The sequence below is a fragment of the Myotis lucifugus genome, unplaced genomic scaffold (genome assembly GCF_000147115.1).
Source record: "Myotis lucifugus unplaced genomic scaffold, Myoluc2.0 scaffold_1053, whole genome shotgun sequence".
In the NCBI taxonomy this organism is placed as follows: Eukaryota; Metazoa; Chordata; class Mammalia; order Chiroptera; family Vespertilionidae; genus Myotis; species Myotis lucifugus.
Window position 1 is genome coordinate 45,050 of NW_005872101.1, and position 9,286 is coordinate 54,335.

The following is a 9,286-nucleotide window of genomic DNA, read 5'->3' on the forward strand; positions in this document are numbered from 1 at the left end:
AACACTTTGCCCTCTGACATTACTTCTTTTTAAATACTAACAAGAATGGTTCTAATATGAGAGTGAAAAAGTAAATATTCTTATTCGCAAGCCTACACGGCAACTAACCTCACAAAATCTCGCAGGGTCTAGACATTGTAGAATCTTATACCCTTGTCACGGAAAGGCACGGCCCTGTTACAGAAAGAGCCAGGCTCACAAAGTATTCCTGTCACCCCAGGGCTCAGTGTCTACCGGGTCGGAGACCAGGATTATGGATAAGTTTATCTCTTTGACCGGAGAGGACATCACAATTTACCTGACAAAAAGAACATCGAGAACGTGAAAGAAGAGAGAAAAGAGGGGAAGGGACTAGGATGACGAAGAGGCTACAAGGGCCTGAAGGGGAAAACGGGCGAGAGCGGGGCTGCGGGGCACGAGAGGGAACCCGCTCCCACCGGGCGAGGGCGGCGAGACAACAGGTCAGGCCACAAAGTTTCGGCCCAACTAGGAGAGAAATGGAGGTCCGGAAGGAGAAAGCCTGCCAGACGGTGGGTGAACACCTCCGTCACTCCGTCGCTCTCCCCGCCCGGAAAGGGGGGTGCCCCGAGGGTCCCGAGGAGGGCGCCCCCCGCCCGCCCCAGGCCCACCCCAGGGACCCGCCCGGGCTCCCGGTCCGGCCCTCCGACCCCGGCCCGGCCCCTCCGACCCCGGCCCGGCCCGGCCTTACGTGACGTCCTGGTTGAAGTTGGCGAAGAGCAGCTGGTCGGCGCCAGCCTCGCCGCTCTGACTGGCCAGGTTCATGGTGGGCGCGCGGCGGGCGGGTGGTCCCGGCCGGAGGCTCGCGCGCGGGACGGGGTCGCGTGCACTCAGGGTCGGCGCCGGGCCCCGCTCGCCGCCGGAGTCGCCGCCGTTCGCCCGCCCCGGGATCAATCGCCGCCTCATCCCTCCCCGCTCTTGTTTATGCTCCCGGAGCCGGGGCGCTCTGCGCGCGTGCGCGGTCCGCCCCTTCGGCGCACGGGCCTCTCACGGCGCAGGCGTGCTGCGCAGGTCCCGCCCCCTCACCTCTGGCCCGGGTTAAAGTTCCGGTCAAACACGCGCAAGCGTGGGGACGCACGGGGGCGCGCTGGGCGGGGCGTTCCTCGAGCGCCGCGCATGCGCTTGGGGAAGAGCGAGCGCTAGGTACACCCCCCTCATTTTATGAATATTAACAGGCCCGCCATGTGTCCGTCATCGTGTTTAATATTTATGTGCATCATCGTACTTGATGTAATAGCAACCCAGTGTAGAGACTATTGCGTTCCCATTTTATAGATTTGAAAACTGAGGCTCAGAAACAACCCGTTGCCAAGTGCTGGGCCTGAGAATGTAAGCCCCATTTTTCCAAGGCGCATGCTTTCTGGGTCCCTAAGCGAGGCTCCCACCCTACATTTATTCATTCGTTCATAACATTTAGCAAGCACCATCCAGGCTAACTAAACAGGCCTCTGTCTTTCCCGCAGAGAGCATGGCAGGGGAGACTTCACCACAATGACAAAGCAGGGTACAGTAAGAGCATATAATGAGGTCACCGGACCTGGACTTAAGGGCCTGGCAGGGACTGTGCATCAGACAGACACGTGCAGTCATATGTAAATGTATGAATACACACATGGAAGTGCCCACATAGCTAACCACCAAAGTCAAGACACAGGGCGGGAGCCGCGTCTTGGTGGTTCTGTCGTCCTCAGTTGGCACAGTGTTCTGTGGACTGTTATTACTGAGTAAAGGCACATAAAGAGGTGACCAAGGAAACCCCATGATTCTAGACCAGGGGTGGGCAAACTTTTTGACTCAAGGGCCACAATGGGTTCTTAAACTGGACCGGAGGGCCGGAACAAAAGCATGGATGGAGTGTTTGTGTGAACTAATATAAATTCAAAGTAAACATCATTACATAAAAGGGTACGGTCTTTTTTTTTTTTTAGTTTTATTCATTTCAAATGGGCCGCATCCGGCCCGCGGGCCGTAGTTTGCCCACGGCTGTTAGACACATTCCCTGACTTCATTTTGAAAAGCCACTCAACTTTTTTTCTTGTTCATCAGGATCTATTATTCCATCTATGTTAGTAACCCCTTCTCTCTGCCTTCAACAAATGAAGACCCCACAATAGCTCTGGGGTAGACTTACCAGTTTCAATTTACCAGACGTATGACTCTGTTCCTTGGAGGAATAGGGGATCCTTTGGCTACTAGAATCTCGAAATTCAGTAAACCTACAGTTATGTAGATGAAAACAAATATCTTAAGTGGATCATTAGGTCTAATATGCAAGGAAACACTACCATCCCTAGGTCGCAGGCACGTGCTGTCTACTGTAGAATGATACCCCCACCTCACATGGTGTGGTGTGTTCGCTGGTGCCATGACTGAGTCTTTGGTAGGTCATTCTACCATCCATCTGAGTAATAGGGTGCATGACCAGGTGAATTCCAAAGGCGTGAGCCCATTGCCAAACTTCCTCCGCCGTCATGTCAATTCCTTGGTTAGAAGAGAATTGGCGCAGACGCCCGGACACCCTATTAAAAATGGCAACCTCCACACTTTCTCACACCCCCTACCCCCTCCCCGCTTTGTGTTTCCATGTGGCACTTATCACCTTCCATAGACCACAGCACGTCCTTCCCATTTCACTCCGTGTCCTTGTTGCCTAGAATAATGGGAACTTGGCGCCTGAAGAACTGAGCCCGGGCCTCTACCCTGGGCGGTCGGAATGGGCTGGACCGGAGGGCTGCTGCCCACTCGTCAGTTTTTGTTTTATTGCTTTATTCCCTGGGTTTTATTGGGAACCACAGACAAGTGTTGCTGGAGAGTACGCTGGGTTTGTGCCAGAGAGCTTGACCTGCGTGTGTGATTCACTAATGACTCTTGCCTCCGGCTCACCTTGAGGTCGGCTGAGCTCAGTTCCTGACGGCGTGGAGGGCGTGGAGGGCGGAAGAACGCTCAGGAGCCTCTGTCATCGCTTCAGCATCCCCCAGGTGCCTGGCCTGGTGCCCACCCCAGGGAGAGGCGGTCCCTTCCTCCTCCTGCCGTTAGAGCAGAGCCAGCCCTGGCAGGGGCCCTCTCCTGTGCACCATTCCGAGAGGAGAGCCGCTCCCAGGGGGTTCCTACCTAAACGCCAGGCCACGGGGAGGGCTGAGGGCTGGCGTGCAGGGGGTGGAGTGCACGTGCCCGCGGGAGGCGTGGGAGAGGCCAGGACAGGCCACGCTGGACCCAGAGGGCACGCTGCCGCCCACAGCCTGGCTCAGGTTCTCCCAACGTGTGTGTCCTCAGGTAAGTCACCCAACCTCTCTGAGCGCCAGTTTCCTCAGTGAGAACAAGGGTTAAAGCAGCTGACGGCATGAGGCTGCGGGAAGACGGACGGCGGGAGGGAGCACCTCTAGGACACGGGCAAGGCCTCTGAAAGCGTTCCTCCCTGTCAGGCCCGACGGTCCCGCCACCTGGGGGTGCATGTTCTTTGCTGCGGCTGCACAGGCCTCCCGTCTGGCTCTCCTACCATCAGGCGAAAGAGAACACTGACAAAAGTGACCCCCATCGGCTTTTCTAGAACTCTGGACAGTAACTAAAGGCTTGCAACCGCCTGAGAAGTCTTTCCCGAGTGAAACAGCCACGTCCCGATAAACACGCTGAGCTGGCGGCACTGTGATTGCCCGAACCCCATGGCTTCCTGTCAGGTCCCTGTGAGCCTTGGAACCCGGGGCCTCGCTCCTGTGATGCCTGAGCCGGCAGCCGGCAGCCACTGGACGGGGTGCAACGGGCTTGGAGTTTCCCCAAAGCCCCAGCCCAGAGCCCGGCCACCATTCCCCTGGCTGTTGGCTAAAGCACCTCCCTCCTCAGAAGGCCTTGCCCCGCCGCCAGGGGGCTCAGGGGTGGGAGCGACTCGGGCGGCGGCAGGGGAAGCTTCTAGCAGGGGAGAGGGCCTCCCGTGGGCCTGCTGGGAGGCGCGGCCTGGGAGCCGGAGGGGGGTTGACTAGAAGCAGGATGTCCCCGCGAGGAGAGGACGGGGAGGGAGCATGCCTGGCTTCTCCGCTGGTCCTCGGGGCGCAGGACAACAGGAAGGCTGCCAGCTTGCTCAAGGCCCGACCTCGGGGCTGATGGCGGGGTGGCCTGGCCTGCGGCTGGTCGCTGTGGGTGGTAGGTTCTGCCCCGATGTGTGCACTGGCCATTGTACGTTTGCATTTTTGTCTCCGCACCCTCAGCAAACAGGGCAGATTCTACCTCCCAAATCCAGTTAGAAACCAGCCACTTCGCCTCTCCGCTCCCGCCAGGCTCCGGCAGCCTCCCCTGTAACCGGCCACCGCGGCCCTTTCGCCTTCGTGGGAGCATCGCTGGGAGGAATCCTGAGCGATGGGGTGTGGACACCCTCCCACCCCACCTCCCGATCACAGCCAGCTCCTCGCCGCGGTCTGCAAGGGCCTGTCCTGTATCACCTCTCCCGTGCCATCTGGGCCGGCCTCCCTGCAGCCCCCTCGTTCTTCCGCTCTCTCTCTCTCCCTTTCCCGCCCTCACTGAGGACTTTCCCTCTGCTGGCATCGGCCCCACCCCGCTTCCCAGGGTGCAGGTCGGTCTTGAATGGAACTCCTCGGGTGTCAATTAGAAAAGACGCTCCCTGCCCCTCTGTCCCACCCTCAGCCCCATCAGAGCCAGTTCCCAGACGGTCACATTTTTTCAACGGTGGTCATTCCACTTCTGACCACCAGAGGGCAGCAAGGCCCAGCAATTAGACCGAAGGGGACCCTCCCAGGCTGGGTCCTGGGCTTCCGCTCCTGTCTTGGGGGGCCTGGGATCTGGGGTGTCCAGTAACCAGGAGATGGGCCCTGGGGCGGAAGGGGCAGGGCTGGCATGTTAGAGAGGCCCCAGGAGAGAAGGGCCAATCGGAGCTGAGGGAGTATGATTACTCCAGCTTTGCTCTTCTTTTGCTGTTGTTCTATTTTAACTTCACAATTTCAGAAACAAACAGCCTGAGGCCCAGGTAGTGTGAGTTGCTTGAGATGATAACACAACTGCCAGCAGCTGGATCGCCCGGCCCGTCCCCCGCGTCCCCCCTCCCCCCCTACCCCTGGCTCAGGATCAGCTGCTCCAAAGCCGTAAGTGTTGAGAAAAGCTCACTTTATCAGGACCTGTCTAGATAAACGGGGCATCTGGCGTTTCTCGCACGTATAGAACAAAAGCAGAAGCGTTAGTATCTACTTCCCGCGCCCGTCTGCGAGTGTTTTCACGTGATCTTTCTGTCTGTTAAATGCAGGTCTGGAGGGTTTTCCGTGTGGGAAGTCACCTCACCCCTCGCAAGTATCTTCCTGCGACAACTCGGGTTCTTCTGACGCCGCCTGCCTGTGTTCTCTTTGGCGGCTGCTTCGTTTGTTTTGTTTTAATCCAAGCCCCCACGTCAATGGAGAGTCTGGATTTGAATTTGGCTTCATCCTCTAAGTCTCTCAGCCCCAGTGTCCTCTTAGAAAATGAGTCTGGCCCTGGCTGGTGTGGCTCAGTGGATAGAGCGTTGGCCTGTGGACTGAAGGGTCCTGGGATCGATTTGGGTCAAGGGCACATGCCCGGGATTTCAGGCTGGATCTCCAGTAGGGGGCATGCAGGAGGCAGCCAATCCATGATTCTCTCTCATCACTGATGTCTCTCTCTCTCTCTCTCTCTCTCTCTCTCTCTCTGTTCCTCCGTTAAATCAATAAGAAAGGAAAAGGAGAGGGGGAAGGAAAATTGCTTTGCATGGTGCCCTTGGGCACTTAGCCAATGCGTGTGACCCCAGCGCCCTCCTGCGGTTGTGACAGCAACCCCAGGCTGAGATGAGGGGGCCTGGAAGACAAAAACCAAAGGCCCGGGATCTGGCCCCAGGCCCCTCACCCAGCTGCTTCCTGCCTCATCTCTGCCGCTTTGGAAGTTTGGGGTTTGGATTCGCAGCTGAGTCAGAGTCAGGAGGGAGCAGTGAGAAGGCCTTGTTTGGAGGAGGTGGGAGGGAGCTGGGGAGGGAAGCAGGGACCCGGCCGTTCAGAGCAGTAAGGCCCCATAGGAGGAAGCTCTGATCAGGAATGAAGGCCCCTCAGCTGTCAGCCCCGGGATCGCCTCCCCCACCCCATGCCGCTCCTGCAGCTGAACCAGTGACTGAGAGGTGGGGGTGTGAAGGCCCACCTCACCCACCCATGGGGAACCTCGAAGGGCCTCCCCAGCTTCGCAAGTCCCCTCTGGACCTGCTGAGGCCACTGTCCACAGCGCCCAGCAGCCCAGCTCTCGGCTGCCCCTTCCTGCCTCCGCCCCCGTCCCTGGGCAGCCCCGAGAACAGCCCCTTAGCAAATCTCCTCACGCTGATCTCAGCTGAGAGCCCGCACCCCGGGAGCCAGCGTGTGGTCAGTGCCAGCCTGGCGCGGGGACCTGCTTTTCCTTTCGGGAAGGCCTGACGCTGGCTCGGGAGGGCGAGCCGGTGGGGGAAGAGCCCACGGCTCCCTGCTGGGCAGTGACTGCCAGGCCTGTCCCATCAGGCACGGCACACAGGGGGCCGGACAGAGACGGAAGGATTGGAGTCCGGCTCTTGGTGACAAGAGGACAGAGGAGCCAGGCTGGACTAACTCTCCAGTAGAAACATGTATAAAAGAGAATCTGGAGAATATATGTCCTAAGATCTGAGATACTGATGTGCACATATAAACTATTTTTATTGATTTTCTTTTAGAGAGAGAGGAAGGGAGAGGGGATAGAGAGATAGAAACATGGATGAGAGAGAAACATCATCAATCGGCTGCCTCCAGCTGATCGATGTTTCTCTCTCATTGATGTTTCTAACTCTTTATCCCTCTCCCTTCCTCTCTGTAAAAAATCAATAAAATATATTTTAAAAAAAAATCGGCTGCCTTCTGCACAAGCCTCACTGGGAATGGAGCCTGCAACCTGGGCATGTGCCCTGACCGGGAGTGAACCGGCGACCTCCTGGTTCCTGGGTCGATGCTCAACCACTGAGCCACGCCAGCCAGGCTAAACTATTTTTAACTGACACACACACACATATGGATAAGATATAAGTATAGATTATAGATACAGATATTATTTGAAGAGTGACAAGAGCAGACAGAAAAGGGAATTTTGAAAGACAGCGACATTTGCAAGTTTGTGGCTCTGCCTGAGGACTCGCCCTATAGCCTTTCTGATTTTGAGGGTCAGAGGTCAACATCAGGGGTTGACCAAAGAGCCAGAAGGTTTTTGTGAGGGTGATTCTGGAAGGGAAGGAGCCACAGATGGTGACTGCCTGTTGAAACAAAAACACAACACTCTTCAGAGGAACTTAACAAAATTCAGAATCTCTACCACGTGCCATTTATAATGCTGGTATCTAACAGAAATATTGCAAAGAAATGGGAAAATGCAACCCATTCCAAGAAGAAAAACAACCAAGAGAAATCGAACCGGGTTCAGCCCATGTGGTGGTTCCGAGGTTGCTGGGCAGGCACCTGGCTGTGAGCTGGGCCCTGGAGGCAGGTGATGGGCTCACACCCCAGCTCACTGCAGCAGCTGGCGTCCCTGAGTGAGGCCACTCTCCTCTCTCGGCCTCGGTTTCCTGGCCTCTAGGACCCGATTCCTAATGTAGCTGAGGCCTCATGGGGGCCTGGAAGGCCACATGGCAGGTGGCTCAGATGACCCTTAAAATCCCCTCCATCACCCAGAGGGTAAGTACCACAGGGCACGCGCACAGGACGCTGTAGTTCTCACCCCGAGGAAGTTCTGGGACTTCCTTGGGCGGAACCCGAGGAGGAGAAGGAGGAGGAGAGCGGGAGGCAGCCTCAGCTGGGCGGCGGAGCTGCCAAAGGTTCGCATGCCAGGCAGCTGCCACAGGCCCAGGGGTGAGGTGTGTGTTGGGGGGAGCGGGGGGGGGGGGATCCACAAAGTGTTGGCTCAGCCACACTGCGCAGCCCCCACCCTCACCCCCAGGTGGGTGGCTCCGGGATTAAAGCCACCAAGAGGGAGGGAAGAGAATCCGGTCAGAAGGTGCCGTGGGTCCCAGGGACAGACAGCAGAGGCTGCCTCCCGGGAGGGGCTGCGGATGCGCTCGGGGCTCCGGGGAGCAGGTGGGAGGGCTTTATCTCACCTGCTCCCACTGGCCCGCCCTCCGCAGAGCTGGGGCTCAGGGTTAGGCGGACGGACGAGGGTTGATTCCCAGTCCCGGGTGGCTGGCGGGGCGGAGTTACAAAGAGGATTAAAGGGGAAACTCGCTCTCAGCAATGATGTCCGGCTTCTTGGGCCATCCTGCAAGTTAGCGACTGTCACCCCTACTTTATAAGCAGGAAGCTGCTAAACGCAAGCAGGAAACTGAGGCTGCAGGGCTAAGCCCCGGCCCTAGGGCACCTAACTGGGTGCTGGTGGAGCCAGGCCCGGTGGTGGAGTCCCAGGAAGGCCACCTTCAGAGCTTCCAACCACCGTCCAGCCTGGCCTGGGGGGAAGGGGGGAGGGCGGGGAGTCCTGGTGCCACCTCCAGGGGAGAGCGCGAGGGCTGCAGGTCCCCTCCGGAGAGGAGGCACGGCCACCTACTCCCAGGAGTGGCGGGCAGGCTTGGGCGACAGGCCGGGCAGAACCTGGGACCCCAGCGCTAGCAGGAGGGGGCTTGTTCCCTGCCACCCTGGCGCCCACTATGTCTCCTCCTGGGCGCACTCACAGCCCAACCCTAACTCCTGGTGCAGGAGCCAGGCCTTGGTTGCCATAACAACTGGATGCTGGCAGTAAAAATAGCAACCTGCGTCTCAGTCAACTTCTTTTGCTCTTGGAGAAAAATAAAATCCATCTCCAGGCTCGTGTTTCCTTTTGGGGGTCTCCTCTGGGCCCTGCTGAGCCCTCTGCCAAGGCGGCCGGAGCCGGGGAGGCCCCTCCGCCTTCGGGAGCTGCGGCTCCTTGGACCCCGGGGAAGGGGGGCCGCTGGAGGTCCGTCCTCTGGGGCGTTGACCTTTGCAAAGCCAGCGGGACCCTTTAGGGAATGGAGGCTGGGGGCCGAGGAGGGGGTGTCCTGGGGGGCTGACAGTGATGCCTGGGGTGGGGTGGGGTCCGAGCAGCTGCAAAGGAGGGCAGGGCGGGAGGAGGCCGGGGAGCACAGGGCTGGGCCTCACCGGCCTCTTGGACTCCGTTCCCGGGTCTGAGAGGCCCCGTGAGGGGAGCGCTGGGCTGCAGGGCAGGTTCCGGGAGGGTCCCCGGTCCCTCTCAGCCCCTCTCCCTCCGTCTGCGGGGACAGGAGGCAGGGCCACCACAGCCATGAGCCTCGCCGTTCTTGACCGTGACTCCCCGT

At 58.5% G+C, this 9,286-nt stretch overlaps 1 protein-coding gene across 5 annotated transcripts in view; it reads right to left on the reverse strand.

Moving 5' to 3' along the window:
- WIPI2 (WD repeat domain, phosphoinositide interacting 2) overlaps window positions 1-992 on the reverse strand; it is a 26,969-nt gene extending 25,977 nt beyond the window's left edge. For 2 of the 5 annotated variants that reach the window (XM_023747915.1, XM_023747917.1), the window contains exon 1: window positions 710-931. Coding sequence is in view for 2 of the 5 variants with exons in the window: in XM_006107184.3 (XP_006107246.1) it covers window positions 710-924 (215 nt within the window). In the remaining 3 variants the exon portion in view is untranslated. Of the gene's footprint in view, window positions 1-709 lie in introns of all 5 variants that reach the window. The other 3 variants (XM_006107184.3, XM_014449168.2, XM_014449169.2) reach the window with 3 other exon arrangements.
- Between the last annotated feature and the right edge of the window lie 8,294 nt (window positions 993-9,286).